Source organism: Leptonotus elevatus, chromosome 2, assembly GCF_054856555.1.
Source record: "Leptonotus elevatus isolate MCC_2025b chromosome 2, RoL_Lele_1.0, whole genome shotgun sequence".
Lineage (NCBI taxonomy): Eukaryota > Metazoa > Chordata > Actinopteri > Syngnathiformes > Syngnathidae > Leptonotus > Leptonotus elevatus.
Window position 1 is genome coordinate 20,154,075 of NC_141240.1, and position 21,694 is coordinate 20,175,768.

The 21,694-nt window shown below is 39.6% G+C and overlaps 2 protein-coding genes across 6 annotated transcripts; one reads left to right on the plus strand and one right to left on the minus strand.

Annotated features, from left to right (window-relative positions):
• Positions 1 to 610: 610 nt before the first annotated feature.
• On the minus strand, positions 611 to 11,344 carry ftcd (formimidoyltransferase cyclodeaminase). The gene is made up of 15 exons (XM_086069267.1): positions 11,326 to 11,344; positions 9,371 to 9,480; positions 7,715 to 7,898; positions 7,294 to 7,422; positions 7,127 to 7,215; positions 5,744 to 5,923; positions 5,491 to 5,628; positions 5,108 to 5,239; positions 4,966 to 5,027; positions 3,336 to 3,462; positions 3,100 to 3,261; positions 2,953 to 2,996; positions 2,738 to 2,876; positions 2,547 to 2,642; positions 611 to 800 (listed from the first exon to the last, which is right to left on the minus strand). The coding sequence occupies exons 2-15, from the start codon at positions 9,464 to 9,466 to the stop codon at positions 717 to 719; spliced, it is 1,662 nt and encodes a 553-aa protein (XP_085925393.1). The 5' UTR covers positions 9,467 to 9,480; positions 11,326 to 11,344; the 3' UTR covers positions 611 to 716.
• LOC147178765 (sentrin-specific protease 7-like) lies at positions 8,949 to 21,401 on the plus strand. 5 transcript variants are annotated; one of them, XM_086069265.1, is made up of 21 exons: positions 8,949 to 9,095; positions 11,267 to 11,351; positions 11,452 to 11,495; positions 11,585 to 11,740; positions 13,830 to 13,921; positions 13,996 to 14,135; positions 14,227 to 14,413; positions 14,493 to 14,683; positions 15,716 to 15,749; positions 15,824 to 16,024; positions 16,299 to 16,519; positions 16,593 to 16,657; positions 16,930 to 17,046; positions 17,119 to 17,238; positions 17,320 to 17,412; positions 17,493 to 17,560; positions 17,628 to 17,668; positions 17,843 to 17,886; positions 17,964 to 18,032; positions 18,948 to 19,098; positions 21,178 to 21,401. In XM_086069265.1, the coding sequence occupies exons 4-21, from the start codon at positions 11,628 to 11,630 to the stop codon at positions 21,313 to 21,315; spliced, it is 2,085 nt and encodes a 694-aa protein (XP_085925391.1). In that variant the 5' UTR covers positions 8,949 to 9,095; positions 11,267 to 11,351; positions 11,452 to 11,495; positions 11,585 to 11,627; the 3' UTR covers positions 21,316 to 21,401. The 5 variants fall into 5 exon arrangements, with proteins under 5 accessions (XP_085925391.1, XP_085925389.1, XP_085925390.1 ...); XM_086069263.1 differs by lacking the exon at positions 8,949 to 9,095 and adding an exon at positions 10,635 to 10,751; XM_086069264.1 differs by lacking the exon at positions 8,949 to 9,095 and adding an exon at positions 10,641 to 10,911.
• The last annotated feature ends 293 nt before the right edge of the window (positions 21,402 to 21,694 follow it).

The window sequence follows — 21,694 nt, forward strand, 5'->3', positions numbered from 1 at the left end:
ACTGGTATTTTATACATGGTAACTGCGCAACTCCACTTTCTATAGATGTAAACAATGTGTGAATAGTTGTCACAGCTTATAAATGAAAACATTTCAATCACGCTACCTACTTATGTAACCAAATAAGAGGAGGACGTCAAAAAGTGTCCAGCGACAACGTACAGTCGCGTGTTTTTAGCAACTTTGTGAACTCTTGAGCGCTTGCTTGAGACAGAGAGGCCACGAGCAATCTCAAAAGCTCCGAGGCATACAACTACCGACACAGTAATAAAGTTGGTCGCGTTTTGTGAAAAAGATCATGATTAGTTGTTTGAAGCAGGATAATGTTTCCAATTCTTCAATAATGTTGTATAACGGCAAGCTCATAAAGGTTCTCAGTAGGCCTATCCAAGTAATAACAAACACTGGACCTGAAGTGTAACACGCGCGTGTACCATTTAGAATGTTTTCCACTTCTTTTAAAGGCCATACGTCCCTTTCCTCCTAAAATACCTTTTCCTCTAATGGAACACGTGGCGCCATTAGCCCTTCCTGTGGCCTTGAATATCCCTGACAAACAGACGCATGGAACAGAGGAGGGGAACCAAGTAATGGCTCTTAGACGAACTGACCCGGAGCAAAGACTTTTTATTGACTTGTGGTCAAACATGTCAGCCATCACAAGTTTTTGGGGGATTTGCTCAATGCCATTTTTCGTTAGAATCAGACGGGCAGGCTCATGTCCGCTTGTCGGCATCTTCAAGGATGGTGGTGGCGCAACTTCTTGCCTCTTGTAACAATGCCGACACTCTGGACTGAGTCTGCAAGACAGAACAGGAAGTCAGGTGACTGAGATCAACTTAATGACCATTTCATAATTTGTAAGTAGGCGCCAATGTACTTTGAGGTTGCGAGAAAGTGACGGGGTTACTTCTGAATTGAACTGAAAGGTTGACAGATATACTGATGAGCAGGCTTGGGGAGTAACGGAATACATGTACCGCTGTTACGTAATCAGATTACCCCAAAAAAGTAACTGTATTCCATTACAGTTACAGGAAAAAAAACATGTAATCAGATTACAGGTACATTTATTAAAAATGGGGATTACTTCGAGGGATTACAATTTCTACGATGAGAGAGTGCGAAAGAGGGCAAGAGAGAGCGAGAGCGGGACCGTTGCTACATGTCGAGGAGGTGGGAACGAACGAACTGACGAGTCGTGTCCTCCACACGCGGGCAGTTTAAAAAAGATTCACGGAAGGGAGGAGGAAATGGCGACCGGTATTCACTGGAACTTACTCGGAGCGAAAGTTTGAGCTGAGAGTCCAGCGGCATGCTACGCGCTGTAGCTTCTTGCTAGCTAGCCCGCTAGCCTACAACCATAATGTGAGTTACACCTTCCAAACAAATCTTCCTCCCACCAATTCACTATTTAAACATCATACACAACATATACACGGCAGTTGATGTCACACATCGTCATCTTCACTATCTATCTATCTATCTATCTATCTATCTATCTATCTATCTATCTATCTATCTATCTATCTATCTATCTATCTATCTATCTATCTATCTATCTATCTATCTATCTATCTATCTATCTATCTATCTATCTATCTATCTATCTATCTATCTATCTATCTTATTTATCAAACTGTGGTTGCTTTCAGTGACAGTTCGAAAACAGCATATGGCCTTCAATCAATCAATCAATCAATCAATCAATCAATCAATAGTTTACATGCTTTTTAATTACACGTGGATTTTTGCTATTTGTAGGCTGCCCGGGTCCCTATGACCCGCAAATAGCAGGGGCACATTGTATAGAATATATATTGTGGTGATATTTATTTGTATTTTGTCTTCATGAGCATACTCAATATTGGAGTAATCCAAAAGTAATCTAGTTACATTACTTAAATATGATGGTACTTGGATTATGTTACTAACTACATATTTTAGCAGGTAACTTGTACCTGTAACGGATTACATTTTAAAAGTAATCCTCCCAACCCTGCTGATAAGGTGTAGGGTTATTTTTCCAGTTGTGGTTGTAGGTACTAGCATCTAAACAGTTCTCAATTTGCCTTGTCCGTTCTTACGTCCTCTCATGAAACGTCATCAGTCACCCAAGTACTGTTCGGATTGAAAGTACGAGTCAACCAAGAACTCACGGATTACTCGGATGTTGTTCTTGTCAACTAGCTTAAACCAAGGATGCATTTGTTGAATACTTGTGAAGGCTTGACTAGGAAAATATCCCAAGATGCATTTTGTGCTGCTATCACGGAAATATATAAGTCGAGGGGTGGGGGCAGTTGAGTACACAGCCATTCCAATTTACAAAGGGACTGATGTTCTTTTGAAGAACATTCTCACATACATTCTTCATATTGAAAAACGGCCATAGGGGCGGGCATATAGGAGGTTAAAGAAATGTACCACACATACCATCTTTTTGACTGTCACTTCACACATTCAAACTACAGTGGCAAAGAAGAGGGCTAAACTTATAGAGCGTGACACCATGAAGCTCATTCAAATGACACATGGAAACCTACCTCCATCTTGAAACTGTCATCAGTGATGTCTTGAAGGTTGATGATGACGTTGTAGTAGGCCCCGAAAACTGCCGTCTCCAACGCTTTTACTGCAACCTGAAAGCCACACAGATAAAACTCCGACGCACGTGCTTCCAGCTCCAAAATTTCATGAGAACTCAAGACCGATTTCTCCGCTGGTTATTTCCCACCTGAATATCGGATTTGCAGCTGATGTTCCCGTATAAGACAAGTTCTTGAAGTGATGGCCAGAGGGTGCTGATCCTCTCGGCCAGAGACAACGGGACACCGACTGCTTGTTTCAGGCCCTCCTGCAAGGCGACCTCACGCCTGTCAGGGCATGACACACCGTCCAAATGAAATATTGCCAAGCCAAACTTGTAGTTTGTCTCGCAAGGGTGCGTACCTTTTTACTTCCTCTTTAGAATTTTTGGGCATCTTCAGCGCTGCCTAGAATGAAAACAGAGTTGATATGAAGCACAAAACCAGAGAGTTCTGAAAGAGCACTAAATTGTAAAAATTAGAAACAGAAATCAGAAATAGAAAGTGAGACCATGTAGCTGTTGAAGGCAGACGAGTCAGTGTCCACCATTTCCAGCAGCTCGTTCATGGCGTGATGAAACGGAGGAATCAGTTTCCTCATCGCGCCGTCCACAGACTCAAACTGCCTCTTGCCATATGTCATCTGGCCCACCATGGCGCCCAGTGCTGCTCCCTGCAGCACAAAAACTGTCACCACAATGACGAGGGTTAGCCAAGTGACAATGCATTGTCATATGACAAAGTTACCAGAGCAGCCACGGCGGCAGAGACTGAGCCTCCGCCAGGGGCGGCCGTCCGAGCGCCAACGCTGCGAACAAACTGCTGCAAGGAAAGAGACGCCAGGCGGCCGTCGTCCTGCGACCTCACCATGTACCTGTTGGTGGACGGAAGCGACAAATACTTCATTTCGGGCTCTGTATCGATTCTAATTTCCTCAATCGATTCGATTTGGATTCACAAGAGTTCCGTTCGATTTGATTTGGATTTTTCCTGATTCGATTCACTTCAGTTCAATCCGATATTGATTAATTATGGCACATCAAGTATTCTTAAATGTCAAGGACATGATAAAAAAGTCCACAAATATTCCATTCCAAAGTCAATTTTGCGGAGGCAATAACTGGTCAAATGATTTAGTTTATTAATGAAAGTAACAAGTGTTATAATGCCGTAAGTGTTACATAAACATTGACATCAGCAAGGATGAAATGAAAATATTTTCATAATTCAAATTCAATGATTGTAAATATGAATTTAGATTCAGAATTTTCTTAAAATGCAAAAAGTCAGGTCTTTCATAGATGTAAAAAAATACAGTAAATTCCAAGAACACAGTAAGATACAAAAAATTGGCCTTTAAAATTCTATTTTCTTGATCATTTATGGGAAAAAGAGATATATAAAATAATTGGTTTTATGAATCGATGTCGGGCTTGAAATGAAAATCGATTCGATATCGATTATTCGATTAAAAAAACAACAACCCTAACTTCATTACTGTACTTAAAGACCCTGGAAAGTGAATTCAGAGATTTGTTTATTTGATATGACATTTTATCTTTACTCAGTTGGAAATATATACAGTTAAACTGTTTTTTATGTTTTCAGGCAGTTAGCTAGCTAGCTTAGCATACACGCAGAAAACGCATCTTCCCTACCCCTACGGATAGTCCACTGGCATAAGTATTCCAACAATCCATGGCTATAGGCTATGCTAGCTAGCACCTATGGCCCTATATTGATATTTTTGCGGCACAAGAAGGTTGCTAAATAAAGTATCTATTTTGCCAGGTCGTAGAAACGTATGTGTATGTGGAAACATCTGCAGCATCTGAGAGTGGAGTTATGAGTTTGATTTTTCATGATTTTGAAGCCTCATTTTATAGACTCGACCATTTTTTTTTTTATCATTCAAATTTGGTAGGGTTGTTCACAGCAGTCTTCCCTGTGGTGTTTTTCACTTTACAGTGACTTTAAAAGAATTGTTTAATGGTGTCAGTTCTGAAAATGATGTTGTCTTGTGCCAGTCTTAATTTTTTACCAGTAAATGGGAGTTAAAAAAAAAAAACTCCATCTGAAAAAACTACATCAACAACAACAACAACAACAACAACATACCGGACCGGTACAGGTAAGTTTTTTATTTTATATTTTATTTTTATTTTGTCAGTTTGTTAGCAAAGTAATGGGAACACATTGTTTTGATAGCATGGAAACCTGAGCCATCCTTTTCAGTACTGCACTAAGTCAAAAAAAGAGGTCAACTATTTTGTATGCATAGAAGTTGTTTTCATTGTGCCAAATTATCAAAACGTGTACATTTGACAGTAAAAAAAATCATTACATGAACATGACTTTGAGAGGAGTTGAAACTCACTCAATTATTCGCTCCTTGGCTTTGAATGGACCCAGTGAGTCGAGGCCCAGCTTGCTGATCACCTGACCGCAAACGCAAGGCTTAAAAGGTTAGAACCCCAAAGAGTCATGTAACAGAACTCTTGATGTTGAGCTTTCCTCACCAGCCGCACTTTATGCTCCTCTTCCACGATGAAGAGTTCTTCCCTGGCAATGTAGAAGTCTGCAGCATCCAGAAGAGCTTTCAGAGGAATCAAACCGACAATCTGAGAGCCGACGATGGGCAGCTTCAGATCCTGAGGGCGTATGAGCAGCTTACATTCCTCTTGCTACATAGTAAAGTTCTCAAGCGGCAGAGTCTACCTCTTGTCTCTCTATTTGACACAGACATAATCGGTCAATCGTGTGCAGGAATGTCATGTTAATTTGGGGCTTTTACTTGTTTATTTGAACGGTTTCTTTTCCATGGTGGAATACATCTTTTTTCAATTTTAGTTAAAAAAATAAGTGTTTTAAGTGTCTGAACGCCACTCTATAACTTTCTTACCTCTCCATCCTTGCAGATCTCCTCATAGACACAGTGCAGGGGCGTTAGCTCAAAATCCAGAATGTTGGTGGACACCTGAGCGATATTGGCCTCATCCAAGTACCAGCCGATGGCTTGAACCTTTTTCAGCAACCCCGGCTGCGATGTAGCCAAACGCACACATCTAGTCACTGAGAGTTCATGGAAAACGACTCTTGACATGTTCGGCGTCACTAAGGGACCACTATGAAGTGAAAATATTCCCATCATGCACCTGGTCTTTTCCTCGGCCCTGCTCCCTTATGTCCAATGCGATGCGATGTGCCTGTTCCTTGGTGCCAATCACGTTTACATTGTAGGCGACGAGGAACTTGCGAGCGCCTGTCACCGTGGCGCCCCATGATGCGACAAAGGTGGCGGGGCCAAAGTCTGGAGCCCACTCTTTCTGTTTCAGCTGGACGGCAGAAGCGTACCACAAGGACAATTAGGGTTTGTAACTGCGTATAGATGCCACAAGATGGTAGCAAAGCTTAAAGTGGAAGTCAACCTTTAAACATTTCTTGACAATGATATGTGACCGCACTAGTCTAAACATGACAATCTGATTATTATAATTTTTTGGGAATATGAGTTATGAAGCAAAACTCAGCCGTTTTTATCCATTTCAGGGGGCGGCCATTTTGCCACTTGATGTCGACTGAAGATGACATCACTGTAGCGCAGGGCTCAGGCAACGACCAATCACAGCTCACCTCTTTTCTGATTCTAAGCTGTGATTGGTTGTTACCTGAGACCTAATCAACATTGATGCTATCTTTAGTCGACAGCAAGTGGCAAAATGGATCAAAACAGCTGGATTTTGCTTCTTAACCCTATAAAGCCTGAAACATGAAATATATGAGAAAAAAATTATGATTCTTTGTAACTTGAGTATTTATTGGTCCTTTTCAACAAACTTTGTTTTGTTTTTTTAAATCAACTTCCACATATGACTTTTGATTTGTGTCATATTTGATACATCCGGTCACAATGCTTTAAATTTGTACATTTATAACTGTCAAAAATATAATAATAAACAGACATATCAAACATATTGGTATTTCCCAAAATCAGAAAGAAAATGTCCCACTATTAATAAGTATAGGTGTCGCTCCTTGCTCAATTGGGGCGATCTTGCAAGGTCGCTGGAAACGCCATCAGCTGGGTGATGCTGCCCTCTAATGGATTATCCGTGCAATGCATGTGTCAGATCATATACATCTGGGTTTTAATGGGGGGGGGGGTATACTCATGAAATAGAGGGCTAAAAATGTCTTATATTTAATATGATACGTTTGGCGTTACAGGGTTAAATCATATTCCATTAACGCAATATTAAACAGAATAACATATTTAGACTAGTGGGGCCGAATAGAACATATTGTTATTAAGTAGGTAAATTATATTAATAGTAAACAACCTTCACATGAGGCTCATTAAAAGTTTTAGCTAGTATACTAGTCTAACTAGCATGATGGTACAACCTGACAAACATTCACACTAATAACAATTTCCCTCGCACACCTGATGATCTCTGATGAAAGTGGTTGTAAATCCGTCTTCTATACCACCCAAAATGTTGTGCATAGCAGGCGGCTAATTGGTTTCAAGGTCTTACCTTGTCCGCTAAAGCTTCGTACTCGCCGGCTCTCAAAGACGGAAGACTCTGCCGTGCCTCGCTTCGTGCTGCTTCGCCGTAAAGGAACACTGAGAAAACAAAGCGGGTTCATTTTTAAGATTCAGATTCATGTTGAGTTTTATTCTCAAAACAAAATGGTGTCCCACCTGGGACATGCAGCATATCCGCCAGTTTCTGTCCAAAGACATTGGCGCAGCGGACACAGTCCTCCATAGTCACGTTTTGGACAGGAATGAATGGACAGACGTCCAGCGCTCCCATTCGAGGGTGCTCCCCTGCACGTATGCACACATTTCATAACATCCATGCACTTGTTTTTTTTTAACAATTCGATTACTGTAACTCACTCCAGTATCAATCAAATATATATCTCTTGCCTCCTATTGGGTCAGAATGTATCAGTGCAAACCAAACAGAGGTCATTTAAGATTTCACCGGTGAATTTCAAAGCATGTATAGGTGGCTCCGAGCTACATCAGCAAACTCTTATACAGTAGACTTTTAGACTTGTATATGTCTTCTATGTCAATAAAGTTATCATAAATATTTACACAGGAAAGTGCTTACCCGAGTGGCGACTCATATCAATGAGGCTGAATGCCTGACGGGCGGCATTCAGCGCTCCTTCCACCACAGCTTCAGGAGAGCCCACGAACGTGTATACGGTCCGGTTGGTGGAGGCTCCGGGGTCGACATCCAGCAGGGTACATCCGGGTGTGCTGCTAATTGCCGCCGAGATGGCGGCAATGACCTGAAAGTTGGCAACGGTGACAAAATTCATTTTCTATATCACTCAAACCAGACTTTTTTCATTAATGGACGGGGCAAATTGTTTTCAAGGAGCCCCTCATAATCCTAACATCAAGCAAACATGCTCCTTTTTGGCACGTCCCCAGTAGGGACGTGCCCAAAAATCGATTCTCATAAGAATCGCGATTCTCATTTAGTATGATTCAGAATCTATTTTAAATGTCCCAAAATCGATTTTATTTCAATTATTTTATAGTCTAAGTCTTGCCCTTGTTTGTGTGTGCCTTTAATGGAGGCACTATTCATATTGTACATTTGGCCACTTAGGGGCAAAGTGGTTCCGCACGTTCTGATACACTGTTAAGTTGTAGCCACATAGAAGCAAAAAGTCATGATCAAGTTATTCCAATGTTTTTATTTTTTTATTTTTTGCAGTGTAGGGTGTTAAGATGCTTCACTGTAAACATTCCTGAAGCGTTTTGTATGAATAGTCGTTCTTTTGAGTGATAAAAGTGCCACGAGTAGAGCGCTAATTAGCATTAGCGAGTCAGACTGGAGTAGATCATGACAGTTATTTGCATATCTATAAATTGAAGCAGAAATCATTGTCAATCAAATAATTTTGTATCTAAAATCATTCAGAATCGATAATCGATTCTGAATGGAATCGCAGGCCCAAAAATCGGAATCGAATCGAAACGAATCGTGAGACAGTCAGATTCCAAGCCCTTATATCCAGATACCATAGAATTTTAAAAATAGTTCATTTTCCAGAAAAAGTTTAATGTTATGAAAAATGTCATATGTACTTGTCGCTAAAAAATGACGTGTGGAGAGTCTCTGTTACTAAAATACATCGCTTATTTCTCATCCACTTCCCCTCTTTGTGTTAAAGCTATAGCACAGGGCAATTCGCTTCTTCCTTGAAAATTGCTGTTGTCTTTGCTTCATGAAAAAAATAATACAAGCTGTGTCCAAATTCGTAGGCTGCGGCGTCCTCCTGTTGGCCACATGACGTAACCTGCGGCACCACTCGACTGCACAGTGCACACCGGCGTCCAAATTCACGTAGCCTTTGAATCCAGTTTCCATGGAGACTGGCTTTCCGCTCTTACTACACCTCTCTTCTTCTACTCTTTAAACACGGAGGCACCCAAAGGCACCCTGTGTTCGGACCTGGCGGAGTTTACTTGTAAATGTAAGTATAAGTTTATGTACTTAATCTTTAAACATCACTTATAACATAGGACACGTTAGGCCTGTGCACATTTTCCAAGGTTTTAGGGTACATGGCAACCTACGAACTTGGACGCAGCTACAGTGGTGTATGTGGCAACTCAAAACGTTTCCCGAATAACACAATTTTTGCAACGACGGAATGAATTTGGCAAAGGTGAAGTCAGCCGGCGAGGAAAGAATAGTAAGAAACAACCAATTGGACATCAGACTGAATTCCACAACAAAATAACTGACCTCTTGATTTTTGCCCTCTGAGAAGTTGGGGACACATTCAACCAGCTCAGCTGCCATAATGTCTTCACACTGACCTCTGTCAAGAACTGGCCTCATACCTCTGTTCGCTCCTGACACACACACACGCACGCTTTCAGCTGAATCATTAACAGTAGGTCATCACAAAAGTTGGGTACACAACAGAAAGCGCCATTGCAGGCTAGTAGATGACAGAGCTAAAAGTTCAATTAATTGGTAAAAAGTCTGATCAAAAGTTCATTCAACTCCTCATAATAACTAACTCCAACTTGACAAACATCTCTGTGATTCTTCAGCAGGAACCAAGAAGCAAAGATCACACGGGCACGCTCTCGTGTTTATTTCGGATCGACTGGAATATTCAAAGAGAAACATCATTTTGGGGAGGTCAAAAGTCAGCCTTTGGTTGAACATAAACTAGAAATCTTTGAAATGAGAAGACAACAATCTTTTTAACCTCTGTGTGTTATAGGTTAAAGCTGATTATAATTGTTGAATATGTGCTTGTGTGTGACACACCAATCTCTTTCACCTTTATTGAACGCAATCAGTTTACCAACAACATAAAGTAAACCTTTTTGTCCATGTTAGGCTCAGGGTAGGAAAATATGCATGTTAGGTATTTTTTTTTCAAGGTTTACATTTGTCATTGTCCCACACAAGCACGTACATGGAGAACATACAAACGCTAGAAAAGCTGGAAAAAGCCTGTATGTGAGCTGTACTCTCAATTTTCACAATTTTTTTTTTAAGTAGTCCAGAAAAACGTCCTCTTTTAGAAACGTTGACTTGTAAGAATTAAAATCCGTCAATTATACTTGCTCACAATAATGAAAAATTATCACGACTTGTTACGAACATTTTGGTAACACAAGCAGCGTACAATATTTAGTGAACAATAAACAAAAATTGTGAAATCGATATAAATAGTTTATTAATCTGCAACTCTGTGGTGGTAATTAAAGTATTGCCAAAATGTAATTAGCCACCACTTAACATTTTAATTTCATTATAAAGATTCAGTCAGCTATATTTTTATTATTATATTTATAACAGTGTTGAACCAAACACAACAAAAATACATGACAAATGAAATTAATTTTTCTTTGAGGATTTATTTTCAGTTTTTCCCCTTCTTAAAAACTTAAAAATACTGTACATACTGATCCCCTTCTTAAAAAAAAAAAAATACTGTACATACTGTACACACATCACATTTCAACGTCAATGACGTAGTATTAAACTACGTAAATTACGCACGTTGTTTCCGTAACGTGCAGCTGAATTTGTGGACGACCAAAAATGCTTCTGAAGATGTTTGGGAAATAAGTTAGAACCTTTCATGAGCCGAAATGACAAAAGTGTTAGTACGTCATTCGACTTTACCAGGTTTTGGAAACGTTGTTCGCGAACAGCTCACTGAGCTGTACCGGGCTAACTAGCTAGCGGCTAACCGGCCGGCTAACAAGCTCTGGTTAGCTTAGCTGGCGAGCTAGCTTGGGGTTACGAGCAGGACCCAGTAGGTTGGTCGCATTTGATAAAGTTCACCGCAACAGCCGTTTAGTTCCTCTTTGTGACATGCTAATGGACGAAATGATTTTTTTAAACATGGGGAAATACGGGCAGTCATTCCTCTACGCATTTGGCCAACGTTTTGGTGGATTGTAACGAAAAACGCGGATACATAACTAACCCGGGCAATTACTTTTATGCGTATAGTTTTAGCTTTTTATTTTGTGAAGGGCGTTCTTATATCATTTTGGCTTGCGTTAAGTACGGATACGGAACGGCACAACACAAAATAGCGACACATAGAAAGAGGGTGTATTTAAACGTGTTGTTTTGAAATATTTGTTACATGAATGACGTTTTCTTTAGAATACCCAAGAAGACACCGATTGAAGCCTCTGACTCCACCCATCAACGTTTGCACTCACCGCTGAGGCCCGCGCTTAACTTCAAGGTGATATTTTATTAATGCTTTTGAATGCATTCGTCGCCTCAGAGTTGGCACCTGAGAGCTAAAGTTGTTTTTAATTTTTTTTTACTTGGTGTTCGATCAGAAATCTGGCCGCGGGTGGAGTCATGGCAGCCTCCGTCGTCAGAGGTCAGGAGAGCGCCTCATGCAGATATCACAATAAATGTTAATCGGATCAGAGTTACTACATAAATGTGTTTCTTTTCTGTTTGTGACAGTGCGCATGGGAAGCTGTCTTTTAGAGACGCCGTCAAAAAGCTGATGGGACTGGAAAGCCCGCCCACAGAAACATCAACGACCACTCACACAGCAGCAGGGGCTAGTAACAACCAATCACAGCCTTCAACAGAATATCCTCGGGGAGACTCACACAAGTGAGTTTGCTTGTAAAACTGTGTGCAGCCAGTCCTCATGTATTTGCTTCAAAATTTGTGGTTCTTGTGCTTGTTCTAAATGTCCACAAGACGGCTGAGCCAATTATCGGTGCCGATATTCAGCATATTCAGCAAGAATCAGATGGCCGATAATAGATCAGTTTAAAACCGTGTTAACTTCAGGGAACCACTAGTTTAAATTTTCAGTTAACTTTGTAAGAAATGCTGCTGACTCTCTGTGGACTCGCTGCACCTTCTCTTTTTTGCTTGAAATTAAAACTAAGATAAGTTAAAAAAATAAAAACATTCCAGGTATTTGGAAATTTTGGAGAACTTTATTTACTGTAGAAAACAATAGAGAGCTATTTACTTGTTTAAGTTTTTATTTAACTTTTGAAGACATGTGAATGACCCTGAGAAGTTCCTTTATTTTTTCTTACAATTTTAAAACTTGTCTAATGACTAAATTGAAAAGGGAAAATAACCCTCCAGTATTTTGCAAATCGTAAAAGTATAAAATCTTAAAAGAACATATTGCTTAGATTTCGTATTGAATTAATTAATTTTATGACAATATTTTCTCTATTAGTGAAAATTAGTATCGGCTTCAAATATCGGTTTCAGCCTCCTAGAATACCGATACTAATAATCGGCATTGGTATCAGCCCTGAACCCCCCCCCCCCCCCCAAAAAAAAAACATCTGCCTATCTCTAATATGCAATACTACTAGCAACATCAAGTGGCCACTAATTTTGTGGAATTTCCCTTAAAAACAGAATTAATGAGCACTTAAAAGGCCTATAAAATTCTTCATAACAAATAAATTGCCGCATGAGTAGATATTTTTAATTAAAACTTGTTAACCAATCAGAGAACGTGTTCCCAGATTAGTTGATGAAACAAAAGGGTCGAGATCTGCTTAAAAATAATTACGTAATACTGTTGTACTGTAATTTGAATGTGTTTTTTGTTTGTTTGTTCTAACCGGGTTTTCTATTGATATCATAGAAATACATTTCTAAAACCCATTAACCAATTTGCAATTTTTGCATGTTGGTGGTGTTACTTATTAGTTCATTGATCAGACTTTCTGAAATACAGTACTCATGCAGACTGACGGTACTTGTACATGAAAATAACAAGAAATTGAAATAATTAATACTATTTTGGAATTGGAAATTACACAACACATTTGTTGGCAGAAGTCAAAGCACATTGTTTGTTTGTTTATTGAACATATAAACCAGCAACAGAATTAAAACAAAAAGATTTAAAAGAAAAGTATTTTTTTACATACATAGTCTTCATTAAGCACAGCTTACATGTTCAAAGAGGAGTAGGAAGAAGTAAAAAAAAAACTTATCGAGTCTTACCGCCTTACAAAAGACAAAACAAACACAAACTTACACATAAACAGCTGCACTTATACGTGCATAGATATGCCAGCAGTATTGTACATTTAGTTGATAAGCAAACATTTTTACAGACATCTTGTAAAAATCAGCACAAAGACTTACACATAATTTTCAATTGCACTCTATTTTCTACATTTGTACTGACTTATACCTGATTTAAATATTGTTGTTGTTATTGTTGTTTGTGCCTAATTTTCAAACAAGATCATCAGTGAGTTGAATCAGCACCCCACACACTCATCTTTACAGGTAGAAAAGTAGAAGAAGCAGTATAGATGATGCTTAGATAATATTGTGTCAGTTTTAACATGCATTTGCGCAAAGTCAAACATTTTCTTACTGCAAATGTAGTAAGAGAGCAATCCTTTGTCATAGCAATTACCCAGGTTGTCCCTTTTTATTGTTGCACATAATTTTAAACATCCTTAATTAGAAACTAGCTTGTCTGTTTGGCGATAAGAAATCCTCTTTATTGTCAGTGGAAAGTTAAATGAGTTCTCCCTTCTTCTTTTTTTTCCTTTTTTTTTTTTAAATACATATGACTTGCTTGACCATTGTTGCAAATGGGATTGAATGCTATTTTAGTAGTTTTAGGAAATGAAATATTTCTAACTGAAAGTATGTACATAAGAATTATATTTACCAAGCTGCTGTTGTCCATTTTGCCCACTAGATGGTGTGCCAAGCCCAACTCAGACAATTCTCTATGGCCTGTCTTTGCCTCAGAGTCACTTCCTCCACAGAAGAGTGAATATATAAGTAAAAGTATGCGTGTCTGTTTTTGCGATAATCCAATTAAAAGTTTGCATCTCTTAAAATGCAAATGTTAACCCCTACAGGCTTTTGTTCACCCGTGAAACGTTTATCTGTGGAGGCATATGACTCTCTGACTGAGCTGAGAGGACAACTGCATGATGGGGAGTTGAGTTTGTCCTCGCCGGGATACAAAACAGCACAGAGAGCTGATATTATGCAGGAGGTGACCATCAAAGGCCATGTGATCAGTTGCTGCGGTTTATTGTCAGTTAAGATGCTTTCTAAAATGATCTGTCTTTTACCCTTTTCTTCAGTCTACTTCAGCTACAAATGAACCATCTCCCCGTGGAATACTCAACAGGAAGTCCAACAGGAGCAACTCAAATGAGGAGCCGGGGGAGGAAGAGAGAAATATTTGGCTGGCCTTCAGACAGAAGAAGAAAACGAGCAGAGTGGCTGGTGTCCATTCTAGAAGCAGGAAACAGACCCGGTCAGAAACAAGTGAGGGAGTTGTGAAGAATCTATGCTACCATCTTCCTTGCTACAACCATCTTGCGTCTCAACGGTTCTGTTCTTCCAGTTGTTTTGTCCAGTGAGGAAGAAGAGCCGGATGAAGGTGATGAGAGCAAACGGATTGACCAAACTCCTCCTCGGAATCAAACACCTCATCAGACACCAAGAGGAGACCTAGAGCTGCCGTCCTTCCTGGAGCTGGAGTTTTTGTCTCTTTACATGGGCTTGATGCATACTGATGCCAGCGGGAAGATGATGGTGAGATGTGAAGTCACTTTTTAGTGTGCGACCATGTAGCATGTCTCCTGTTGGGAACTGACAACATTTGTTGGCTGCAATTCCGACTGGTGGAGTTTGTCCAGGAGGGGGCGGAGCTGAATACTACATCATTTCATTATTATTACTATTTTTATAATTCAGTATTTGAGCATTTAAACATCTAACAACTTCAAACATCTTTTCAAATTTGACAGGCTTTTCTACCCTTTTGATTTTCCTTTTCTGATACATTTCCAAGACTTTTGCAGTGTTCTAAATAAGCAGGGAAAACTGTACAGCAAAAATAATACAATGCCCTTTTTTCTTTCTCTCTCTCTTCTTTTTTTATAAGACACAAAAGACTTGAAGACTGACCAAAAATCAAACCTTTGCCACAGTCCTCAACGGTTCAACCTTAAGTAGCACTAACCGCTAGGCCAAACGTTTGTGCTGACTGCCCAATAGGACAGGGTGACTTTTGATCGTCAAACTTAATAAAATGTCATTTTCACACTAAATATCAGTCACACAGAGAAATAGTAACTACCAACATTTTAGACATTTCCAATATATTTAAATTATTTCAACGAGTTTTGGATGTTATCACTCGTCTTTTACTAAGTACGGCCACACTAAATCAGGATGACAGTAAGCTAGCAAACAATGTTAGTACACTTATTGTCAAAGTTGGGAAGGTATGATTAGACTTGAAATAAATAATTGGTAACTCCAGCAGACAGCGAATGAACATGCTTGACTTGACTGGAATTTCCTCTTTTAATTAAAAAAACAACAACTTTATTGAATCACCAATTTGCTGCGCACATAAATGCTGAGCACGATTTGTCACCATTAGCTATATACTGTTTATCCTGCAAATCTTAAAAACAGACACACAAAAGTAATGTGCTGACTACCATGCGTAGTCCATTGAATATTGACCAGCCACCACTGGTTGCTTGTCTATCTCTGAAGTAGGTCCTGTTGAGAATGTGTAAGGTTCTAACGAGACATTGGTGTCTTTGTGTACAGATTACATCAAGCGGTATCGTTCTCCCGCTTGAAGGTACCAAACATTTCCTCAAAATTGTCTACTTGTGTGTCGGCATCTCTGATGTGTCGGAGCCTCTGTCCCAACAGGAGAGGATAAAGGCCAGGTCACTGTGGTTGCATCACAAGTGCAAGGCTACGGTTTATGGGATGGCGGGGTAGCTCTGGGTGGGACTCTGCTCGATGATCTGGCAGGGCCCGCTCCATCACTGCTTTTTCTGTGGGTGACGGATGCTCAGGCCAACATTCTACACAGGGAGATAAACTTCATCCAGAACACCAGTGCGCCAGGTAAAATCACGAGGAGTTAGTTGATTTCATTTGTGGCCCACAATGCCCACCATTTTAGTATGACAGTTGAAGAGCTGTTTCGAAAACTCATAAATCAGTAATTACAAATTGTCATTTTATATTTGGGCTTTCACCATTTTTTAATGACTCGAATGATAACTTCAGGCATTGCCAGTGTAATGGAAAGTCTTATATAAGATTATCTACGTAATTGTAACACAGTCTGTTATAAGAGATAATAAAGTAAAAATACTAGCAACATTTTTTGTCTTAGGGCCACCGTGCTCCATCCTTCTACTGGTGATGACAGAGCAACTGCCTGAGTACCAGGCTGCATTGCTGGCATCCATGTTGGAGATGCCGGAATACAAGGATGGCCGCTCCTCAGTGGGGGGGCTGACCTCCCCCCTGAGCTGGACTGATGGGCTGCTACTTATCCACAGCTGCCCCTCTCCACTGGATGAACACCTCCTTCGTCTGCTGGGTCAGTCACCGGTAAGACTCATCTCTTGTCTTGTCATTACGTAGCGGGTGGTCCACCTCTCACGTGTGATTGTTTGCCTACCAGGAGATATCCAATCCACTGAGAAGAAACTGCCGAAATCAGGCATCTGCTGTGCAGCTGGCGAGCAGGTCAAAAACTGACTGTAATTTACTCAAGTGTAGTGGTGTTAATGGAGTTGTCAAAGTCGTTGCAGGGGTCACATAATGTTATTTAATGTCAAGTGGGGTGGGTGGACCAGTAAAAATAATTGCATAATTAATATAAACACTAAATTATTGTTTTTGCTTTTGTTTTCCTGCAAAGCAATACAAGTGTATTAGGAAAAATGTAATATTTAATAAGATATCATTTCTGTATGTTTGAAGTGTTTTATGACCGGGTGACATTATTTGGCGGACAGGTTGATTCAGTATCCGGCGGCGCCCTCCAAAGGCCGGATCACAGTGACAAAGGAGGACTTGGCTTGTCTGGAAAGTGGACAGTTCCTTAATGATGTAATCATAGACTTTTACCTCAAGTGAGTCGACAGGAAATGTCAATCATGCGAAAGAAGTATTGCCCGCCTCCCCTCACTGGCGTCTTCACCCAGATTCCTCCTTGTGGAGGGCGGGGGCCGCGCCGTGGCCGAGCGGAGTCACATCTTCAGCAGCTTCTTCTTCAAACACCTAAACAGTCAGAAAATCTCCAGCAAGGGTGCTGCTGTCGACCCGTAAGAAAAACTAACTTGATGATGGAAGGAAATAAAAATGTAACCATGAATACATTTTGAATGCTGTCATTTTGTTGCCAGGGATCAGTACATGCGGCACCAGAGGGTGAAGACATGGACTCGCCATGTTGACATTTTCACTAAAGACTTCCTGTTCGTGCCCATCAACGAGGCGTAAGTAAAGTTGTCAAGAAGTCCCTGAAACGTTTATCCCACCCCCTTTTTTGCTGCTCACACCTGGGTATTTCCTGCAGAGCTCACTGGTACCTGGCAGTGATTTGTTTCCCGGGTCAGGATGGCAAACATTATGAGCAGCGTGCAAGTAAGTTCATGTCCAAGCCATGTTTCAAACATGAAGTGCTATTTTAACTTGTGATCTCTTGTCATAGGTGAATCCAAGCTCTACAGCAAGAGATCAGAGCAACCACCGGTAAATATTACAGACAAGAAATGGTGGAATGATTCATCAATTGGTTTACAATCCAACTACCGGTAGAGCTATAGAGCCTCAGCAAATTGTCCCTTATGCGGGATATGTTGCATCCCTGCATTTTGGTATTTGTTAGTGTATGACCAAAGATTAAAATCAAGTTTTTTTGTTTAGACATGTACAGAGCAAGGCTGCATGAGGGAGGTCACGTTGACTCAGTGAGTGTTCTGCTGAATTGGTGATAATCTCCATGTGACATCATTTGTCTTTGAGCGTGTTTCTTGTCCGCCTGCAGGCCGTGCATCCTCATCATGGACTCTCTGAAAGTGCTGCAGCGTGAAAACGTTTGCAAGCTTCTACGAGAGTGAGTGTTTTATATTCACCTACAAGATTTATTGTGCACCTGGGAAGTATTAAAAAAAAATTCAGTGCTTCACTTTTTCCACATTTTATGTTACTGCCGTATTACAGCCCACTTACAGTGCTCAGCATAAATCAGCACACCCCAACAAGTTTATAAGAACACCTTTAGTTTCCTTTCAGAATCAAGATTTTCTATGGGATACTATACTTCCACAAATGTGGGCCATTAATTGAAAACAATATTTGTTAATTAGTACACATAAAAAGTAGTTTTCTTAACACATGTGTTAAAGAGCACTTTGCACAAATAAGTAGACCCCGAGAAAAAGGCCGAGTAGACATGTTGCTATCCATAAGTCATGGAGGTCATAGAAAATACTAGATGTAGTCGTTTTTATTGTGCGATGTATTATTTTTTGCATTAGTTAATTTGATTAAACTCAAGATTTTGTAATCTATGCATTTTATTATCAGCCTTATTTTCATGTTGTGAGTTAAGTGCTTATTCTACAGAAAACATTTTGTCGAAATTTTGGAAATTGTTCTTATGTTCATTGAGATATTGAATAAAATCTTTTAAATTTTAGAAGGAGGTGACTCATATATGCCGAGCACAGTATATACAAAGAGGATTTTTTTCCATGACTAAACTTGCCAAAAAAAATCCCCAAAACCTTTCATGTTGTCATTCTGAAAAAAAAAAAAGTTTATTCATTCATTCATTCAATTTTAGAATAAGCAAAAGTAAAAAAAATAAAAATAAATAAGTGAAGCACTCTGAACATGTTTCGGATTCACTGTATTCAATGGAAGAAGATGCTGCATGCTAACAGGATACATTCTGCAAGCCTCTTGTCAGGCTATAGCAGTGGTCACTTTGCAAGAGTCACCCGAACGCTAACGAATGTGTGTGCAGCTACCTGCAGGTGGAGTGGGAAGAACGTAGGGGGCTGCATCGCGTCTTCACCTCAGACAGCATGCACAGCTACAGCTGCAGCGTCCTACAGCAGGATAACTACAGTGACTGCGGTTTGTACCTGCTGCAGTACGTGGAGAGCTTCTTTCAGGTGATGATACCAACATTGCGGCCTTGAACATACCATAATATTCGTTTGTTTTGTGTTTGCAATCGTCATAGAAATGTGCAATACTATATGTACTGCAGATGTGGCAAAAGTACTCAAACTGTGCAAAAGTAAAAGTACAAAAAGTAGAAAAGGAAAAAGTCCAAATGAATGATAACTTATCATAATATACAATGCCGGTTTTGATAACTTTACACAATGGGGGGGAAAAAAATCACAATCGTTTTTCTATTATATTAACTTAAACTTATATGGATTGTTTTTTACATATACCAAATATCAATATTGGGCAGATATTGGCCTTATTTCAATGTATCGAGGCCTTTGGAAGGCTGCTGATACCAGTCACTGATACCTTGCGCACACTCGTGGCCGTTTTGCTATCAGGAAGCAAATGGCATGCAATGTTTTTCTGTTTTTATTTTTCCACTGGATAGTATTATTTTATTGTATTTTATCTTTCATCGGTTCAATGTTTTTTTTTTAAATATTTATAGTGAATTAGTAAAGAAATTCAATATTCATCAATATCGTTCGATATGAAATACTTATGATACATTTTTAAGCTATATCGTATGTTATTTTATTTATCTATTGTCCAACTCCATAGTGTCAAGCTTAACAGTTAATAGCTGAATTTATATTGTTTTGCCTAACTGTTAATTTTGAACAAATACAAAAGCTAAAGCCTGATACACACATAAGGATTTTTCAAATCTTAAAAGATTTGTTTTATCTTTGTCAAACCCCACACATAAAGATAAAAATGTTTTCATTATTTAAGATTGTCGGCCCGACTGGTTTTGGACCCAATTATCAGGACAAATCCACTCTTAACACAGCTCAAACATAAAGATGATCTTATAAGGCAATCTTATAAGACATAAGATTGTCGGGCATTTGACGCCCGTTGTCGGGAAGGGGCAAAATCGTGACAAAAACAGCCCGATTCTCTTTATGTGTGTACCAGGCTTTAGAGCAGTGGTGGGCAAACTCGGTCCTCAAGGGCCGGCGTCCTGCAGGTTTTGGAGGTTTCCCTGCTGCAACGCAGCTGATTCCAATCAACAGGATCGTTACCAAGCTTATGCAGAGCTTGCTAATGAGCTGATCATATATCAGCTGTGTTGGAGAAGGGAAACATCCAAGACCTGCAGGACTCCGGCCCTCGAGGACCGAGTGTGCCCACCCCTATTGAGTTATTAGTTTTATTCTGCACTTTTTTTTGATTTTATTACAAATGAGTCCTAAATTCAGAGAGAGTTGTTTTTTGAAGAGAGTGATTGTTCTGCCTTTTGTCATAAATACAAGACAGGTCTTTCTTTAAAACTGTTATTACTTTCATTTAAATTTTAAGTATCAAAGTACTAGTGGTATTGGTTACTAGGTATCTGTATCACTGAGTTGAATACATGTGCTGGTATCGGTCAGAAAAAAAAATTGGTGTCGTATTAACTTGGTGCTTGAACTGAGATGGACAAATAAACATGTTGTATGATGTTCAAGCGCTAGCCAGGTTTAATTTTTGTGCTAATAAAACAACGTGCTAACGGTGGGAGCGGAGTAACAAAAAATGCTAAATTAGCTGATAAGCTACACTTTTGTATGTGTTTATTTTTTTCAGATTAGATGGATAGTTTTGTATGTGAGAAGCTTATGTTTTTTAGACTGCAGTCAACACATTCATCATCAATTCTTGTTAATAAGGCCTTGGCGAATATTCTGATGCTCCAAATCAGTTTCTGTTTTTCTTTAATGCTCACCATCCTCCATGTTGCCGCTGTCCCTGTTCTTTCCGCCTTACATCGCAATTAATCAATCAGTCAAGATCTCTACCACTTGACTTTACCTCTATATTTACGTCTTGTGTACGTTGTGTCGTCGTCTGCGGAAGTTGAAAAAGTAACAAGCGGAGTAGCAATTACAGGTACCTGTTTTCAAAAGTCAGGAGTGGTAAATATAAAAGTTGTATTGATTTCCTTTCGCCAAAACTTCATTTTTTTTCTTGCCAACAAACACAAGGCTATGCCACACATTAATCAATTGATATCTTTGGCTCCCCAGAATCCTGTGGTGCACTTTGACCCTCCTCTGCATTTGGTCCGCTGGTTTCCGCGACAACAGGTGCAACAGAAACGTGAGGACATCCAGCACTTGATTATGAGACTTCACAAGAGTCAGTCACAGAATGAAATGATTTGATGATTGTACAGTATTTGTTCTTTGCTTAATATTTATTTTGTTCACGGAAACACAATAAACAATTATTATTTTGAAGCATTTCACAATTCTTCTACGATTGACTGATTATATTCTGTTTGTGCCAATGCAATGTGCTCTTGGTATGTCAGATGGGGTGAAAGGTCAGGTTCGAGAGAGAGCCTACAGACGATCAATCAGCTTACAGCTCGTTAGCAGGATCACACAGCAGTAGGTCGATTTCTTTGTTTCTTTTTTTTTAAGCTACACAACTTTTTGCCTCTCACAACAAGATCATTTTCAGTTCATTTTAATTTGTCATTGTGGTAATCTGCTGTGCGATCTTTCAAAACAAATATTTCGGTGAGTTTCAGCCTTTAGT